The 20553-nt window shown below is 33.4% G+C and overlaps 1 protein-coding gene across 1 annotated transcript in view; it reads left to right on the forward strand.

The window, feature by feature from the left end:
• LOC109831659 (glycinin G1-like) overlaps nucleotides 1–20553 on the forward strand; it is a 37345-nt gene that overhangs the window by 16144 nt on the left and 648 nt on the right. Inside the window, exon 2 of the mRNA XM_020399027.1 lies at nucleotides 20133–20545. Coding sequence (XP_020254616.1) covers nucleotides 20133–20545 — 413 coding nt within the window. The remainder of the gene's footprint in view (nucleotides 1–20132; nucleotides 20546–20553) is intronic.

Consider the following 20553-nt stretch of genomic DNA (forward strand, 5'->3'; position numbering starts at 1 on the left):
GCATAAAACAGATAAACTAAAAAAGGATAGAAAGGAACTTTATATACCTCATCTAGCAATCTATCTAACCCAACATTATGAAGGATAGACTGAGTGTCATACATGAATAGCTCAGGATATTTGATATACCTAGTTGGGAGAATTTTCAATTTACACAGTTCCCTATATTTCCTAACAAGAGATTTAAAAAGCAGATAATTCTCATAATGTGAAGCTTTTATAGAGGAGGAACTAGTTTCAGGTTTAGATCTCTTTTTGGAGGGCTTGGGAGGCATGATAGATTAGGAATATGATTAGATATGAGATATTATGTGAAAAAATCCCTGTAAAAAAAAATTTAGAGCAATTTTAAACAGCTGCCCTAAAAAGAAACCCTAGATTGAGAATATAAACTTAAGAATGCAGAAATCAAGAGACAGGGGAAGAATTTACCCACAATCATTCATATACCTAGTTGAGATTATTTCTTAGTTGTAGAGAAGAAGAGCAGCAATGGGGTATATATAGCATCCCAATACAACAGCTAAAAGTAGGCAATAAGACCCTAATTCAACCGCTGTTCCTCATTGTCGATTTTCATCAGAATTTGTAAGCGTACTAAAAATCGACAATGAGGAACAGCGGTTGAATTAGGGTCTTATTGCCTACTTTTAGCTGTTGTATTGGGGTGCTATATATACCCCATTGCTGCTCTTCTTCTCTACAACTAAGAAATAATCTCAACTAGGTATATGAATGATTGTGGGTAAATTCTTCCCCTATCTCTTGATTTCTGCATTCTTAAGTTTATATTCTCAATCTAGGGTTTCTTTTTACGGCAGCTGTTTAAAATTGCTCTAAATTTCTTTTTACAGGGATTTTTTCACATAATATCTCATATCTAATCATATTCCTAATCTATCATGCCTCCCAAGCCCTCCAAAAAGAGATCTAAACCTGAAACTAGTTCCTCCTCTATAAAAGCTTCACATTATGAGGATTATCTGCTTTTTAAATCTCTTGTTAGGAAATATAGGGAACTGTGTAAATTGAAAATTCTCCCAACTAGGTATATCAAATATCCTGAGCTATTCATGTATGACACTCAGTCTATCCTTCATAATGTTGGGTTAGATAGATTGCTAGATGAGGTATATAAAGTTCCTTTCTATCCTTTTTTAGTTTATCTGTTTTATGCCAATCTGTCCACATCATCCTCTGCTGATGGTAGTTTGACCATTACCTCATCAGTTAAAAATATTGCAATAACCTTTTCTACCAACGAACTTGCGGGGATTCTTGAAATCCCAACAGGTGACGTTGATCTTATGTCCATTGAGCTTAGTGATCCTGCTGTCAACCAACTAATGTTTAAACCCGGATTCTCTTATCCTATGAACAACAATTCACTTAATCCAATTGCCAAACTCATTGCTAGAATTGTTGCTCAAAACTTGATTCCTAAGACCGGTAGTTTTGATCACTTTGCTTCTGATAAGATTAATGCTGTTTATGCTATTTTTGCCAAAATCAAAGTAGATTGGGCAACTGTCTTTGTCAATAACATGGCATCAAAGCATACCAAGTTTCTACCTTTTGGCTCCTTTCTCACCCTCATCTTTCAACACTTCAATGTTGACCTCACAAATGAACCCAAGATTGAATCTAAGAGAGATTTCTTTGATAAGGTTTCCCTTTCTAGAATGCAGATGTCCATTGACTCCACTCCTTCATCATCTTCTCGCTCCCGTTCTAGAGCCTCTACTTCTTCCACTTCTGATATTTGTGACCGTCTGGATCGCCTTGAGACTTAGTACTCAAGTGTTCAGAAGCAAGTCTCATCTATTCAGAGGCATGTTAGGACTATTCTTTCCTATCAGCGTCAGTCTCTCGGGATTCCGGATCCCTCTTCTACCTCTGAGTCTGATTCTGAGGAGGCCCCTGCTGAAGGATCAGGATCTTCTGATGACGATGGTGATGGTGGTGATGATGATGGTGATGATGATGAGTGATCTTGCTGTTTATTGGAGTTTGTTTTTGTGATCTCTATGTTGATGGTGTTGTTTCATTTTGAGTTAGAAAACTTGACATTTATGTTTTTAGTTTGAGTGTAATAACTCTATATCAGTATGGTTTTATGTGACTTTTCATGTATGATTTGCTATCTTGTGGACGAATCTATGTTTATGCAAAACTATGTTGTTTCTAATGCTTATGTGATGTTTTGTGACTTATTGTATTTAGTTTATTTCTTCTATGAATTAATGCATGGTTGAAACAACATTCATGTCTTGGTGTGTGGAAAATAAGTTGCTTATCATGAGTTCTTTGTACTGTTTATGATTGTTTAGTTTGCTTAGCTCCTTTACATACTCTTTAGTGTCATTTATTCTATTTGACAGGGGGAGCTTTTGGCATATATTACTTTATTTTTATATCTCTGTGCTCATAAGCAGGGGGAGCATTGCTCCTATTTTTTAATTTTTCCCTTTTTGATGTTGTCAAAGGGGGAGAAAAATCCACATATAGCTCATATACTTATTCCATATATGGTTTATGGAATCATTCATGAATGGTTTTATATTTCATATTCATGTATAAATTGTTTGTCATCATCAAAAAGGGGGAGATTGTTGACCCTATAGTTTTGATGATGATTTAGCAAACAATTTATTACTAATAAGTTTTCTAGTGTTTTGTGTTTATGTTCTCTTTTCAGGTATTTCAACACACGTCAATCTAGTGTTAAAGATTCAAGTTCATTTGCGTGGATTTACCTAGGTATATGTTTAGTACGCTTACATATATTGTATGATTATATCTAAGCTCAATATATGTACACGTAACACAATTTTTTGATGTTTTCTATCATATAAATGATTTCTCATCAAACGTTGTTACAATAACTTTTCTCTCATGTTTACAGCTCTTTAATATTTCATTGTATATATATAATATATGCATAACATATATAAACATATTTACAAGTTCTATATCAACTTTCACTTTCATATAAAAACAGGTTTTCTAAGCATTTTTCAAAAACAGGTAGTTTTCACAAACAAAAATTGATTTTCCAAAAATTCTTTTTTAAACATGTTTATTTTATCATTTAAAAACTTTCCCCAAAGTTTCATTATTTTTGGACTTAATTTAAATTTTTTTTTTGAATTTTCAAACTAGCCCCAAAACCTGGAAATTTACATATATCAGATTTCGGTCGACCGGTACGGTCGACCGACAGTTGTTCTTTTTCTGATCAAATTTCCAGAGATCCTTCCGGTCGACCGAAAATTTCGTCGGTCGACCGCCAGCCTTGAACTCGTGTTTTCTGAGGTTTTTGAGCTAAGCGGTCGACCGGACGGGTCGACCGCCGAGTTGTCAGATGTGTATAACGGCTAGTTTTTCAAATGGGTTTCTTGGTCTTTTTGCCTACTTTTAGCTGTTGTATTGGGGTGCTATATATACCCCATTGCTGCTCTTCTTCTCTACAACTAAGAAATAAAAGTTTGTTATTTAACAAGATATTAATCGCGTTTAAGAGCTGTTTAAGAGTTGTTTCATTAATCAGTTTCAAGAGAAGTTTTTCTACAACAAGAAGAGGCTTTCAAATTCTATTGAGATCATCATTTCTTCAGCTCTTCTTGTTCATTGAAAAGTTTTCTAAACTCTTTCCTATATAGCTTATTATTTCACTTTCATTTGATTAGCTATATTTATTAAGTTATAGTTATTGAGTTTCATTCACTATTGTCACACACACTTATTGAGCTTAATATTCTCATATTATATATCGTGGGTTGTGGGGTGTGATTTAGTGAGTGTGAGCTTCATTGAGTTCTCACTTGTTATTTGAGAACAAATCATTGTATTTAACTTTTATTTGTGAGAATCACTTGTAATACACTTGTACACCGAGAGAAGTGTGAGGAGAGAGAGACGGGGTCAAATCCAATAGGAGTGGCGTCGATTGACGAACCTAGGGAGAGGTTGTAATCGAGCACTTGAGGAGGAGGACACGTGCTAGGTTCCTACACTTAGTGTGTAAAGTGTGATTGTTGAGTGATTGTGTAGTGTGAGAGTTTTCGGTGAACTTGTAAACCGAGTGTGTAGAAGTTCCGGCTTCCAAACCGGATTGTGATAGTGGATATCTCCTCGAGGTGAGGAGCGGGGACGTAGGTCGTGGAGACCGAACCTCGTGAACATATAGTGTGTTTGTGTTTTGCTTAGCGTATTCTTTTTTTTTCATCTTTATTATTCATATTCATATCTTGCAAGATCAAATTAATCAATATAATTTTAATTGGCTTTTAATTAGGATTAGATTAGCATAAGACCCTAATCACCCCCTCTAGGGTCTAACAGAATTCTCTTAAATATTTACCTACTGAAAAATATGTCTATATGCTAAAAAAGATTTCAAACACATGGAAAACAGAAAAAGATAAAGAAGTTAAATCTTTACATCCTCCTCTTGAACCAATAAAACTTGGTAAATGTAAAGAAGAAGTTAAAGCTACTCCTATAAAAACTCTTGAGTCAAATTCCAACACACCCAGACAAGAACATATCTCTGTGGTTATTGAGCAAAATAATTTTACTAACATTCATCTTCAAATAATAGGTAAACAAACAGATAGGATTGAAAACATGCTTATCGACATGAAAAAAACCTATCGTCAATCAGATATCTATGCCACCTTTTGCTCCTCAGACTTTCACTGAGAATATCAAATTAGGAAATAATAAACCTTTTAAACTAAGTGAAAAAAATGAAAAAATGAGTAATCTTACTAAAGAATTAACTAAGAGATTAAAAGACTTATCTTTAAACAAATCTCCCGCTATCAATGTTTTGTCAGAATATGAAACTCGGCTAGATAATACAATTGACTATCCGTCTGATTATGATGAAACCATCGAGTTTCAAAGTATTAACAAACTTATCAACTTCTTCTATAGTAAATTATTTGGAGTCTAATAGAAGCTCATTGACTTTAGTCTTTAGATCTTTTTGTAGACATTTATTAGCATAATGCCCCTTCTTTTAGCATTTATAACAAGTTGGCGGTTTTATTAGTATTTTTTCTAGTCTTTCTTTTAGGAGATTCTTTTTCTTCTTTCTTTGTGTTTCTTGGTTTCTGTCGTTTTTTATAATTTCTAATTTTTGGGTTTTCAATTTGAAAGCCAAATTGATAGCAAAAATCTCCTAATTCCCTTTTTCCTAAAAGGTTTTGGTTTCTTAATTGATTGTTAATTTTAATATCATTATAAAGTTTTAGGTCAATAGTATTTACTCTCTGAATTAATTCTCTAAAAGGAATTTGATCATAAGGTATACGTCCATTACTTTGTTCTTTAATGGATTCTCTTATTCTTTCAGCAAATAAGGGTGGAAGACCCGAAATGAATTTTTCTTTCGAAATAGGATTATTACAGTCATGTAATTGGTAGATCTTGGAAAGGAAGACATTTTTGTACCATCTATAGTCTGTAAGGGTTTTATACCTAAAATTCATGAGTTGTTCTCTAACTTTATCTTGAAGGCTATTAGCTAAGATAATGAAGTGATGGTAAATGGAAAGGAGTAAGGTGTAAACAACATCACTAATATAATGAACATTTGCATCGCGAATTGGCTCTTCTAGTTGGTTTTGTTTATAACTATTTAGAATGTTATTTTTATCTGTTGGAGTAAGATAATGATCCCACCAACCTTACAACTGACCAGAAAACGAAGAACATATTCCGCTTGCAATGTCTTTTTTAGTATTGTCGTGTTGTCTACAGGCATTAGCGTAAATAAGCATTTCTTGTAACAGATGTATAATTTGGTATTCAGTATATCCATCAAGATTCCACTCAACTAGAGAATTTACGTCAAAATTTCTCTTACGATTATCAGTTATTTTTTCAAATTGCATATCAGCTGGAGTGGGTCTTCTATAGAAGATTTGATTTTAATCCGTATTCAGTGCTATAGCCTGGGAGTAACGAGCTCTTTCTTCCATTTAGATAGTTTGTAATATTCCATCGATCATACCATTTTACAGAAATGCTTCTTGCAAAATAAGATGGTAGGTTACTATTCATAATGCAATCCCAATCCAATTGCATAATCCAAGGGAGACCAAATTCCATAGATATTTGAAGTATATCTCATGGAGATAAATTTCTTCCTTGCTTTTTAAGGATCTCGTTTGGTAGTATTTCTTTAATTGCTCCAAATTTAGCCCAGAAGATTTTAATAAACCAATTTGGTAGACTCATTTGATTCATAAATCGTATCCAGCATGAATGTTTTCCAAGATCATTTTGAATATACAGAACATGTTCCCAAGTAGCTTGATAGTCCTAGTAGTTGTATTGTTGGGGACCAATTTGAGTTTTCTCTTTAAACTTTAGTAGAACATTAGGGTTCCCATATGAGTTCCATTCATTTAATGGAATAATATGATATATTCTTAATCGAGAGTAGTTGTATTCTTGTCCTCGATATTTATGATGAGTAAATGCACTTTATGTTTCTTTAAGTATCTTTTCATATTAATGGGTGGTTTTACCAAACATTATCGGAATATAGTAATATTCTTTAGGAATAAACTTTGTTGTCATTTCAACAGAAAATGAAGACTGATCAGAATTCTCAAGGATGATGAGTTTATCCAATGTGCTTAGATAAAACTGAGAATATGCTTCCTTTTTATCTTTTGTTAAGGAAGTAGAAGAATCTCTCTCTCTCTCTCTCTTTCATGTGGGAGAGTCTTTTGGTGATGATATTTTGATAGAGCCATATCCCTGTAGAAATTCCCTAGAGAGGAAATCAGGCAAATTATTATTATCACCTTTAATAAATTCTACATCAAAATCAAACACAGTAAGGATAGCTTGTCATCTAGCAAATATTTGTTTAGATGCTAAATTTTGAACATCTTTATTGATAACATATTTGGCAGACATGCAATCGATTCCGAGTAAGAACTTTTGATTTAATAAATCGCTTTGAAATTTATTGATACAAAGAACAATAGCAAGTATTTCCTTTTTAATTGTAGAATAATTTTTTCTAGTGTCATTCCAGGCGCCAGAGATAAAGGCAACTAGAAATTTCTTATTGTTAATTTTTTGCTTAAGAATGCCACCATACCCAAAATCAGATGCATCTGTTTCAACTATTTTAAAAGTTGTTGGATCAGGAAGAGATAAACAAGGCAACGATTTAACTTTAGCTTTTATCCGTTTGACGGCTTCAGAATGTCTTTCAGTCCATTCAGTACAGCCTTTTTTTAACCTATCATTAAGAGTTTTTTATCATAAGCAATGTCATTATAAAAATCTGAGACATAATTTAGACAGCCCAAAAATCTTTGTAATTGCTTAGTTTCTTTTATATCATCATGAAATTTATCAGCAAAGGCAATAACTCTATGGATAGGAGAAATTGTACCTTTATCAATAGAATATCCTAAAAATTGTATCTTTGTTTGAAAAAGTTTTATTTTTCTAGCAGAGACTACTAAACCATTGCTTTTAATGATTTTAATAAAGATATGTAAATGTTTCCAATGTTGATCGATATCTTCAGAAAAAACAAGTACATCATCAATGTAAACAATGGTGAAGGAAGTGTAAGGATTAAAAATTGCGTTCATTATTTTTCTGAAATTCAGATGGGACATTTTTTAAGCCAAATAGCATAACATTCCATTCATAGTGACCGAATGGGACGGTAAAAGCTGTTTTATAACAATCTGTTTTAGCAATTTGTACTTGCCAAAATCCTGATTTCATATCAAAATTTGAAAATAATTTTGTTCCTTGTAATCACTTGATTAGATCTTGCTTATTTGGTATAGGATATCTAATCCATTGTAAAACTTTATTAAGATGTTTGTAGTTGATAACTAATCTAGGAACGCCTCTTTCAAGTTCGACAGCATTTTCAACATAAAAAGCTGCACAACTCCAAGGAGCTGATCAAATTTTTATTTTGTAGATCAGAAATTTCTTGTTTACATATTTCTAAAAGTTGCTGACTCATTTGTATTGGGCGAGCTTTGGTAGGAATTTTATTTTTAGAAAAATCCTTTTCATAAGGAAGGTTGACAACATGTTTTTTCTAAACCAAAAAGCATGAGGAAGCTCAGAACAAACTTCATTTTCATGTTTTTTATGAAATAGTTTTAATCTTTCAGTAAATTGGTTTTCGTTAATTTGTCTTTCAATTTTTTCCATTTTGATTTCATCAGAAATATCTTGAAGGAATTTTTCTTTATGAGCAGTTTCTTCTTTTTAATTTTTAGTTTTAAGTTTGAGTTTGTGTGAGATTTGCTTTTAATCTTTCTTTTAAGTGTTTGTAAGATAAGTGTGCTCTACTACTACTAGTTCCAGTGGATCTCTCAGCTCTCGGTTTGTAAGAATTTTTGGTTTAATAAATCGCTTTGAAATTTATTAATAGAAAGAACAATAGCAAGCATTTCTTTTTTTATTGTTGAATAATTTTTTCTCGTGTCATTCCAAGCACCAGAAGTAAAGGCTACAAGAACATCTTTATTGTTAACTCTTTGCTTAAGAACCCCCCCCCCCCCATCCCCCCGTAGCCAAAATCAGATGCATCTGTTTTAACTATTTTAAAAGTTGTAGGATCTGGAAGAGATAAACAAGGCAATGTTTTTACTTTAGCCTTTATCCTTTTGACCGCTTCAGAATGCCTTTCTGTCCATTCGGTACAATCCTTTTTTAACCTGTCACTAAGAATTTTTCTATCATATGCAAGGTCTTTATAGAAATCAGAAACATAATTAAGACATCCTAGAAATCTTTGTAATTGCTTAGTGTCTTTTATCTCATCAGGAAATTTATCAGCAAAGGCAATGACTCTTTGGATAGGAGAAATAGTACCTTTGTTAATAGAATATCCTAAAAATTGTATTTTGGTTTGGAAGAGTTTTATTTTTCTAGCGGAGACAACTAAACCATTATCTTTAATGATTTTAAAGAAGATATGTAGATGTTTCCAATGTTGGTCGATATCTTTAGAAAAAACAAGGACATCATCAATGTAAACAATGGTGAAAGAGGTGTAGGGATTAAATATTTCGTTCATTATTTTCTGGAATTCAGAGGGAGCATTTTTTTAAGCCAAAAGGCATAACATTCCACTCATAATGACCGAAAGGGACAGTAAAAGCTGTTTTATAGCGATCATCTTCAGCAATTTGCACTTGCCAAAATCCTGATTTCATGTCAAACTTTGAAAATAATCTTGTCCCTTGTAATCTCTTCATTAGATCTTGTTTATTTGGTATAGGATATCGAATCCATTGTAAGACTTTGTTAAGAGGTTTGTAATTGATAACCAATCTAGGAACTCCTCTTTCAAGTTCCGCAGCATTCTCAACATAAAAAGCTGCGCAACTCCAAGGAGAAGAGCTGGGTCTGATCAGGTTTTTCTTTTGTAGATCAGAAATCTCTTGCTTACATATTTCTAAAAGCCTCTGACTCATTTGTATAGGACGAGCTTTGGTTGGGATTTTATTTTCAGAAAAATCTTTTTCATATGGGAGGTTAACAACATGTTTTTTTCTAAACCAAAAAGCATGAGGGATCTCCGAACAAACTTCCTTTTTGAGTTTTTCTTGGAAAAGTTTTATTCTTTCAATAAATTTTTCTTCATTAATTTGTTTTTCAATCTTTTCTAATTTAATCTCATCAGAAATGTCTTGAAGGAATTTTTCTTTATGAGATAAAGATGAGACTAAATGATTAAGATAAGCTTCTTCAGGGGCATTGTTAAACTTGATAGTATATTTGAACCCATTAGTATGAAAATGAAGGCAATTGTCATCAACGGAAAAGGGTTTGAGAAGGTTAATGAAAGGAGTGCCAAGGATAATACTTTGTTGTAAGTTTTTGACCAAGATAAAGGATGTTTTCAAACATAAACCTTGATTGCAAACATGAACATCAGAAAGTTTATATTCAATACTCAGACTATGTCCTCCTGCAGAAGAAAGGCTGTGGGTCGTTTTTTCAAAGTATTGAGAGGGAACAATATCTTCTCTAATACAATTTAGGTCTGCTCCAGTGTCAATTAAAGCAGTATCTCTGACAGTGAAGCTGGACTGAATTTTGAGAATAATATCACATTTCCATTTTTGATTTATATACTTTTCTACAGAATCAATATTATTAGAGCATTTTGTATTATTTGGTTGAGATTTTAAGGTTAAAATTTCTTGCTTGAGATTTTTAAGCTAAATTTTTACATCTTTTTGTTCCTTTTTGAGGTCTTGAATAGATGCCTTTTTAGATGGAAAGGTTAGAGTAGAAGAGACACTCTTATTCTTTTTTATCATCTCAAGGTACTTCTTTAACTGTATCCCTTTTTCTTGAGGATTAGTAATGGCATTAATGGTCTCAAGAACAAAATGTTCCTGTTCATCTAGGGTATTTAATTCAGAAGAACTATAAGATGTTATAGATGAATCTTCAGAACTATTTTTATTTTTAGAAATGCAAAGATTGTTGCACTCATCATCAGAGGAAGAATTATCATCAATAAGATTTAAAGAATTAATAAGTTTTTCGATTTCTTCTTCAGTAAATTCATCGGAGTTTAATATTAACTCGTTAATCTTCTTTTTCATATCCTTTCGAAAACATTTATTAGCATAATGTCCTTTTTGTATACATTTATAACATGTGGGAGTCTTTGCAGTATTATTTTTCTTAAAATTTCTTTTAGGAGGTTTTCTTGGTATTCTTTCAGTTTTATTAGTATTTTGTGTTTTTTGATAATTAGATTTTGTTTTACGATAGTTCTTAGGACTATTTTTTATCCTAGGATTGTCCATTTGAAAACCAAATTGGTAACAAAAATCTCCCAATTCTCTTTTACCTAAAAGGTTTTGATTTTTTAATTGATTCTTAATTTTAATGTCGTTGCAAAGTTGTAAACCAATAGTGTTGACTTTTTGGATTAATTCTCCGAAGGGAATTTGATCATAGAGAATGATGCCCTTACACGGTTCTTTAAGAGAAGTTCTAACCTTTTCGGCAAATAAAGGTGGAATGCCAGAAATAAACTTTTCTTTCCAAATGGGATTATTACAGTCATGTAGTTGGTAAATTTTTGACAAAAACACATCTTTGTACCATTTAAAGTCCGTAAGGGTTTTACACCTAAAATTTATGAGTTGTTCCCTGACTTTATCTTGAAGGCTATCGACAAGGCCTATAAAGATATAGCAAGGAGCAGGGTGTAGACAACATCATTAATCACATGTCCTGTCTTATCAAGGATAGGTTCACCATATTGGGATTTTTTATAACTATTTAAAATATTATGTTTTTGTGAATCAGTAAGATACCGATCCTACCATCCTTGTAATTGACCGGAAAAGGATGAACATATGCCACTAGCAATGTCTTTTTCAAGATTACCTTGTTGTCTACATGCATTGGCATATATAAGCATTTCTTGTAACAGATGTATTATTTGATACTCAGTATAACCATCAAGGTTCCATTCAACTAGGGAGTTACCATCGAAGCTTATTTTTTGGCTATCAAATTCTTCAAATTACATATCGGCAGGAGTGGGTCTCCTATAGTAATTCTTTGTATTATTGGATGAATACGGATGTTTTGTAATACGCTGAATTGTTAGGGGTTTATCAAAATCATGATCAGAGTTGGTTATATCATCGAATTGTGATTCAAGATCAGATAGGACATTGATAGCAAGAGATTTTCCTTTTTCTATATCTTTTAATCTCTTGGTTGATTTTTCATTGAAATCCTGGATATGATCATCAAAAGGTTTATTATTGGTAAAAATCTGTGATGGAAAAGTTAGCGTAACTATTGAACGAGGAAGAGGTTTCTTTATGTCAAGAATTATATTTTCAATTCTATCCGTTTGTTTACCTATTGTCTGAAGGTGAATATTGGCGAAATTATTTTGTTCGGCAACAAGGGTAATATCTTTTTGCAAGGGAACCCAACCAGAAGGTTCTAAAGATGTGATAGGGACAGCTTTAATATCTTCATTTCCTACCTTTATTGGTTCAAAGGGTGGATGTAAAGATTCTATTTCTTTATTCTCATCTATTTTCCATGTATTAGATATTGTTTTTAAAACAAACGCGTTATTTTTAATAGGAACATGTTTAAGAGATTTTTTTTAGATCTTCTAAATATATGGCTTCAAACCATAAGGAAAAAGGTATATTTTGTTTGTTGGTTTGCATGAAATCATAATACAAGGTTCTAATGGATGATCTAAAGTCTTTGTCATACGTTTGAAAAAACCATTCCTTTTTTTCTTTGTTTTTTAAAGAATTAAAATCTTTCCTTAGGAAATCTTTATCGATCTCAAAAGATGATTTATTATTGAAATTTTCAATAACATTTATATTTTTAAACTTGAGATAAGAATTTTTAACCGTCATGGTTCTGACACAAGGATAGCTTAGAAACTTAGGCATCTTAATAAAGACTTTAAAACCCAACCTGTCAACAGCAAGGGATGAACACAGACAGAAAGGCCCTAGACGCAAACAAAGCTTAACGAGCAAAACCGTGTGAACTGCGACAACTAGTTAAGGATAAAAAGACTTTAAGCAGATAGCAAAAGAGCAAGCTAAAAATTAAGCATAAGAAGGACTCTAAAAAAGTTCGTAATGTCCCTACCAGTCAACAACACCGGATGAACACAGAACAAAGCTGTGTAAGTTGCGACGAAGGCAAGTAAAAAGAGAACAAAAAAAGAGGACTAGAAAATGCTAGAGATTCCAGATAATACTAGAAAGAGATAGAGAATTAAAATTCAATTCAAGGAAAGCAATAAAACCAAAGTAGTGCTTATGATTAAAGCGATAGGGCTGAATAATAAAATGCTTAGAATTAAAGCTAGGAAATAAAAGCAATCAAGCATGCAATATTTGTAGTAGTTTTTTACTATAAATTTCTACAATTGTTTTATTGTAGAATAAACACAAGAGTCAAAAAGTGAGTTGTTTCTCACGGGGATATACACCGGCTGACGGGGTCTACTGGTTCACCACCACAGGCCGACTCCTCCACCGGCTAACTTGGCTCTGATACCAACCGTGACCAGGACTTGTTTAGCCTTGATACTAGGGGTGTTAACGGAGCGGATACGATGGTAACCTATCCTTGATAAGACAGACACTTACCATATCCATATCCGCTTACCCATCTCGGATACGGATACGGATACAGATATACGTCGGTAAGAAAAAAATCATATCCATATCCGCGAAAATCGGATACGGTTACGGATATGTACGCGGATATATAAACGGATATGCATGCAGATACAAAAAAGATATGAGAAAACTAGATAGTATTCAGAAAAATATAGTCATGTGATACAAAAAGAGTTCGTTAATATGTTTATTATGATTGAAAAGTTAAGATTAAACATCTTGATCATCAAAATTAACCACAAATCCATAATCTAAGAATCGAAACTATCGTAAGAGTATTACCAATATGTATTCGGATATTTTCGGATACGGATACAGATATTTCACTACAAAACCATATCCGCAATCATATCCTATCGGTAATTGATTTGAGTTACCATATTCGTATCCTAACGGATACGGTTATGGATATTTCCTCGGATACGGATACGGTTTGTCACCCCTACTTGATACGATAGAGCTAGCTTGTGGGGATTACTATGTAGACGGAGGAGAGGATATATCTATTGTTTATAGCTATATCTTCTTCTTCGTTCACATATATATCAAAAATAAAAGAAGAAAATATAGAAATGAATAGTAAAAATGAACAGTAAAAGCGTGAACAGTAATGAACAGTAACAAAGACGGAAATGAACAGTAACAGAAGCAAACTAGATAGTATTTACATAAGAGATTTACAAACTAGAAAGAAATCAAACTTAAAAACTTACAAACCGAGAGCTGAGAGATCAACTGGAACTAGTAGTAGTAGAGCACACTTATCTTACAAACACTCAAAAGAAAGATTAAAAGCAAATCTCACACAAACTCAAACTTAAAACTAAAAATTAAAAAGAAGAAACTGGAGGGATTCCACCAGAGAGGATAAGACTTCAACTCTCCAAAACGCCTCCCCGAATGTCTCAACTCCTTCTCCTTTTATAGACTTTTTTCTGGCACTATGCAAAAGATTCCTTTTTATTCTTTAAAGCTTCTTTAAAGCTTGGAGGTCCCCTCCGTCTTTAATTTTGTCAACACCTACGGGACGTAGAGTAGGCTAGCCTTTTTGACAAAAATGCAGCATCTTTCAGTATCCAAGGCAGAATAGTTTCTCTTCTTGTAGCCTTTTTGACCAAATTTCTTCTTCTTTAAGCAACCAAAGCTGATTGGTTATAGGTATGTAGGCCTGTATTTTAGCTGCAGTCTACTTTATTTAGCTGTGTAAGAAATTTATAAAAGTTAGATATTTTAAACTTTTTTAGAAAAGACAATGTGTGATCGACTTAGTGTTTAAGCCGTTGATATTAATCAGTAGTTACCATGAGTTAATGGTATATGAATTTTACCATATGTTAATGGCGAATTTTACCATAAATGAATGGTATATCATAGGTCAATACCGTAACAATCGTCGCCATTGTTGTCAAAACCATCTTCACTATCCATGGGAGTATCTTCAGGCGCGGGCTCATCTTTTATTTTAACTCTGATGTCTCAGCAGGTTCTGAAATAGAGGGCGTGGTATCCATTGGTGCTAGTATCATTAGCATTTCGTCATAAGTTAATGACTTTAGTTTTTCTTCACTCGCATTTGGATATTGTAGCGCGAATTTGTCATAAAGACTTTCTTGTATAGCCTTCATATCAGATCTTCTAGGATTTGATTTTATTCCATATTCTGGGCTATAGTCTGGAAGCAGAGAGCCTTTTCTTTCATTAAGATAGTTCGCAATGTTCCATTTATCATACCATTTTACAGAAATACTTCTCGCAAAATAAGATGGTGTACCGTTAACACAATCCTAATCCCATTGCATAATCCAGGGCAGACCAAATTCCATAGATATTTGAAGCATATCTAGTGGAGATATATTTTTTCCCTGTTTTTTAAGGATTTCTTTTGGCATAATTTCTTTGATGGCTCCAAATTTAGCCCAGAAGGTTTCAATAAACCAATTTGGTAGACACATTTGATTCATAAATCGTATCCACTATGAATGCTTTCCCAGATGATTTTGAATGTACAGAACATGTTCCCAAGCAGCTTGATAGTCCCAGTTATTGTATTGTTGGGGACCAATTAGAGTTTTTTCTTTAAACTTTCGCGGAGCGTTGGGATTTCCATATGAGTTTCATTCATTTAATGGAATAATATGATATATTCTTAGCCGAGAGTAACTATATTCTTTACCTCGGTATCTATGATGAGCGAATGCACTTTCTGTTTCTTTAAGAATTTTCTCATAGTAGAGGGTAGTTTTACCAAACATGGACGGAATATAGTAATATTCCTTGGGAAGGAATTTTGTTGCCATATCAATCGGTAAAAGAGTCTGATCAGACTTTTCGAGGATGACAAGTTTATCCAATGTTTTCTGATAAAATTGAGAATATGTTCCCTTATCGTCTTGTGTTAAGGGAGTAGAAGAAGATCTCTCTTTTTCATGTGAGAGAACCCTTTGGTAATGATATTTTGACAGTGCCATATCCTTGTAGAAATTCCCTGGAGAGGAAATCAGGTAAATTATTATTATCACCCTTAATAAACTCTATATCAAAATCAAACACAGTAAGGATAGCTTGCCATCTAGCAAATATTTGTTTAGATGCTAAGTTTTGAACATCTTTATTGATAACGTATTTGGCAGACATGCAGTCAATTCTGATGAGATTAAATTAGAAAAGATTGAAAAACAAATTAATGAAGAAAAATTTATTGAAAGAATAAAACTTTTCCAAGAAAAACTCGAAAAGGAAGTTTGTTCGGAGATCCCTCATGCTTTTTGGTTTAGAAAAAAACATGTTGTTAACCTCCCATATGAAAAAGATTTTTCTGAAAATAAAATCCCTACCACGGTTGGTATCAGAGCCTGTTAAAATAAAAGATGAGCCCGCGCCTGAAGATACTCCCATAGATAGTGAAGATGGTTTTGACAACAATGGCGACGATTGTTACGGTATTGACCTATGATATACCATTAATTTATGGTAAAATTCGCCATTAACATATGGTAAAATTCATATACCATTAACTCATGGTAACTACTGATTAATATCAACGGCTTAAACACTAAGTCGATCACATGTTGTCTTTTCTAAAAAAGTTTAAAATGTCTAACTTTTATAAATTTCTTACACAACTAAATAAAGTAGACTGCAGCTAAAATACAGGCCTACATACTTATAACCAATCAGCTTTGGTTGCTTAAAGAAGAAGAAATTTGGTCAAAAAGGCTACAAGAAGAGAAACTATTCTGCCTTGGATACTGAAAGATGCTGCATTTTTGTCAAAAAGGCTAGCCTACTCTACGTCCCGTAGGTGTTGACAAAATTAAAGACGGAGGGGGTCTCCAAGCTTTAAAGAAGCTTTAAAGAAGCTTTAAAGAATAAAAAGGAATCTTTTGCATAGTGCCAGAAAAAAGTCTATAAAAGGAGAAGGAGTTGAGGCATTCGGGGAGGCGTTTTGGAGAGTTGAAGTCTTATCCTCTCTGGTGGAATCCCTCCAGTTTCTTCTTTTTAATTTTTAGTTTTAAGTTTGAGTTTGTGTGAGATTATAGATATATCCTCTCCTCCGTCTACACAGTAATCCCCACAAGCTAGCTCTATCGTATCAAGGCTAAACAAGTCATGGTCACGGTTGGTATCAGAGCCAAGTTACCCGGTGGAGGAGTCGGTCTGTGGTGGTGAACCAGTAGACCCCGTCAGCCGGTGTATATCCCCGTGAGAAACAACTCACTTTTTGACTCTTGTGTTTATTCTACAATAAAACAATTGTAGAAATTTATAGTAAAAAACTACTACAAATATTGCATGCTTGATTGCTTTTATTTCCTAGCTTTAATTCTAAGCATTTTATTATTCAGCCTTATCGCTTTAATCATAAGCACTACTTTGGTTTTATTGCTTTCTTTGAATTGAATTTTAATTCTCTATCTCTTTCTAGTATTATCTAGAATCTCTAGCATTTTCTAGTCCTTTTTCTTTGTTCTCTTTTTACTTGCCTTCGTCGCAACTTACACAGCTTTGTTCTGTGTTCATCCGGTGTTGTTGACTGGTAGGGACATTGCGAACTTTTTTAGAGTCCTTCTTATGCTTAACTTTTAGCTTGCTCTTTTGCTATCTGCTTAAAGTCTTTTTATCCTTAACTAGTTGTCGCAGTTCACACGGTTTTGCCCGTTAAGCTTTGTTTGCGTCTAGGGCCTTTCTGTCCGTGTTCATCCCTTGCTGTTGACAGGTTGGGTTTTAAAGTCTTTATTAAAATGCCTAAGCTTCTAAGCTATCTCTCTCCTGATAAAAAGAATGTTTTTGTTAGAACTATGTCTGTTAAAAACTCGGAATCTTTAGATTACGAAAATATTAATCAAACTATTCAAAATTGGAAAATGCCTAAAGTTAGTACTAATGATATTTACTGTAAGGAAGGTTTTAAACTAAAAGCATCATATCATGTTAAAACCATTGAAAAAACAAAAACTGTAACTTCTCACACAGAGAAATTACAATTACTTAGTGATAACGACATCCGAAGAATCACTGTAGATCTCACTCTTAAATTCCTTCATCTTGGCCTAGTTCAAGTATCTATCAGACCCCTTAACAGAAAAGGCATTAACACCTCTGTTCTTGTTTGCTTACGAGACGGAAGGTTCTCTGTTTTTACAGACTCTTTAATTGGTCTAATTGAATCAAGTCTGAGCAATGGTCCTATATTCTTCAATGCCTTTCCAAATTTTTTAGTCTCTTTATCTGACCCTGGTATCCTCAAAGTGTTAACTTTAAATCTTCAAACCTCTGGATTTAATATGGATATAAATTCCGAGAATATTGCTTTAACCTATAGGATCTGCTATAAAGCCATGAATACTCTCACACCTTTAGCTAAGGTTAATCCTGAAAAAGGAGCAACTACATTATTTCTTACCCATGCTAAAAATAATCTAGTTGTACCACGAACTTTAAAATGGAATGAAATTCAACTTCCTTCAGTTTGGAAACTAAGTCAAGTCATTGAACCTTTACCCCCTGAAAATTCTAATCTTCAAAAAATTGTTGAACACCCAAATGGTGATGTCGAGGTTAACTTTTCTTCATTCAGAAAAATTACTCTTGAAGCTAATGAAGAAAAACGTGCCTCAGCTTCCTCTTGTTCGACCTATGGAAAAGATTTCCTTAAAAACAAAAAACCAATAGGAGTTATATGTCTTATCCTCTCTGGTGGAATCCCTCCAGTTTCTTCTTTTTAATTTTTAGTTTTAAGTTTGAGTTTGTGTGAGATTTGCTTTTAATCTTTCTTTTGAGTGTTTGTAAGATACGTGTGCTCTACTACTACTAGTTCCAGTGGATCTCTCAGCTCTCGGTTTGTAAGTTTTTAAGTTTGATTTCTTTCTAGTTTGTAAATCTCTTATGTAAATACTATCCAGTTTGCTTCTGTTACTGTTCATTTCCGCCTATGTTACTGTTCATTAATGTTCACGTTTTTACTGTTCATTTTTACTATTCATTTCTATATTTTCTTCTTTTATTTTTGATATACATGTGAACGAAGAAGAAGATATAGCTATAAACAATAGATATATCCTCTCCTCCGTCTACACAGTAATCCCCACAAGCCTTACGGACTTGAAATGGTACAAAGATGTGTTTTTGTCAAAAATTTACCAACTACATGACTGTAATAATCCCATTTGGAAAGAAAAGTTTATTTCTGGCCTTCCACCTTTATTTGCCGAAAAGGTTAGAACTTCTCTTAAAGAACAATGTAAGGGCATCATTCTCTATGATCAAATTCCCTTCGGAGAATTAATCCAAAAAGTCAACACTATTGGTTTACAACTTTGCAACGACAATAAAATTAAGAATCAATTAAAAAATCAAAACCTTTTAGGTAAAAGAGAATTGGGAGATTTTTGTTACCAATTTGGTTTTCAAATGGACAATCCTAGGATAAAAAATATTCCTAAGAACTATCGTAAAACAAAAACTAATTATCAAAAAACACAAAATACTAATAAAACTGAAAAAATACCAAGAAAACCTCCTAAAAGAAATTTTAGGAAAAATAATACTACAAAGACTCCTACATGTTATAAATGTAAACAAAAAGGACATTATGCTAATAAATGTTTTCGAAAGGATATGAAAAAGAAGATTAACGAGTTAATATTAAACTCCGATGAATTTACTGAAGAAGAAATCGAAAAACTTATTAATTCTTTAAATCTTATTGATGATAATTCTTCCTCTGATGATGAGTGCAACAATCTTTGCACTTCTAAAAATAAAAATAGTTCTGAAGATTCATCTATAACATCTTATAGTTCTTCTGAATTAAATACCCTAGATGAACAGGAACATTTTGTTCTTGAGACCATTAATGCCATTACTAATCCTCAAGAAAAAGGGGTACAGTTAAAGAAGTACATTGAGATGATAAAAAAGAATAAGAGTGCCTCTTCTACTCTAACCTGTCCATCTAAAAAGGCATTTATTCAAGACCTCAAAAAGGAACAAAAAGAAGTCAAAATTCAGCTTTATATATATATATATATAGAGCAAAACTTGTGTCCACTTAAGTGGACATCCACTAAACTTTTTAACCCTTAGATGTTTCCTAGGGATCCTTGCATGATATGAAGTGACTTTTTATATGTTAAATGAGTGGATATAAAGTTTGGTGGACATACTATTCACTATCCACCTAAGTTGACACAAGTTCTACTCTATATATATATATAATTGTTGAACATGTATCTATACTTCACGAGGAGGGTTTGAGTGCTAATAAAGAGTTTTGGGATAGTAAGCTACTGGTCCTCCATACTACTGCTAAAAGATGCCCGCAATGAACCTATATATAGTAATCATATGATTAAAGACTATTTTTAAGCTGAGAGTAAGGAGATTCTATTGAATGGCATGGGTATGAATCACTTATAGGCAAAGGTGTTGCCGGACTGGTACACCCCCAGAATCCGAAGGAGAAGGTAGTCAGACTCCAATCAGGCGATTTCGTTCAGGTACCCGTCGGCCATGTTTCATGGTGGTACAATGACAGCGAATCCGACCTCACCATCATCTTCCTCGGCGACACCTCTTCCGCTCTCAACCCCGGCGAGTTCACCTACTTCTTCTTGACCGGAAGCGCCGGGATCTTCACCGGATTCTCAACAGAATTCATCACGAAATCCTTGAAGATAGAAGCAGCAGCAGCGAAAAAGCTCTTCAGAAGCCAGCCTGGATTTCTCATTGTTAAACCTCAAGGACGGCTAGACTTTGAAGCGAAGAGTGTAGAACAACAAAGTGTGAATGGTTTGTTCTCTGCTGATATTGTGAAGCTCGAGCCTGGTGATGTTTTCGC

This window comes from Asparagus officinalis, chromosome 1, assembly GCF_001876935.1.
Source record: "Asparagus officinalis chromosome 1, Aspof.V1, whole genome shotgun sequence".
In the NCBI taxonomy this organism is placed as follows: domain Eukaryota; kingdom Viridiplantae; phylum Streptophyta; class Magnoliopsida; order Asparagales; family Asparagaceae; genus Asparagus; species Asparagus officinalis.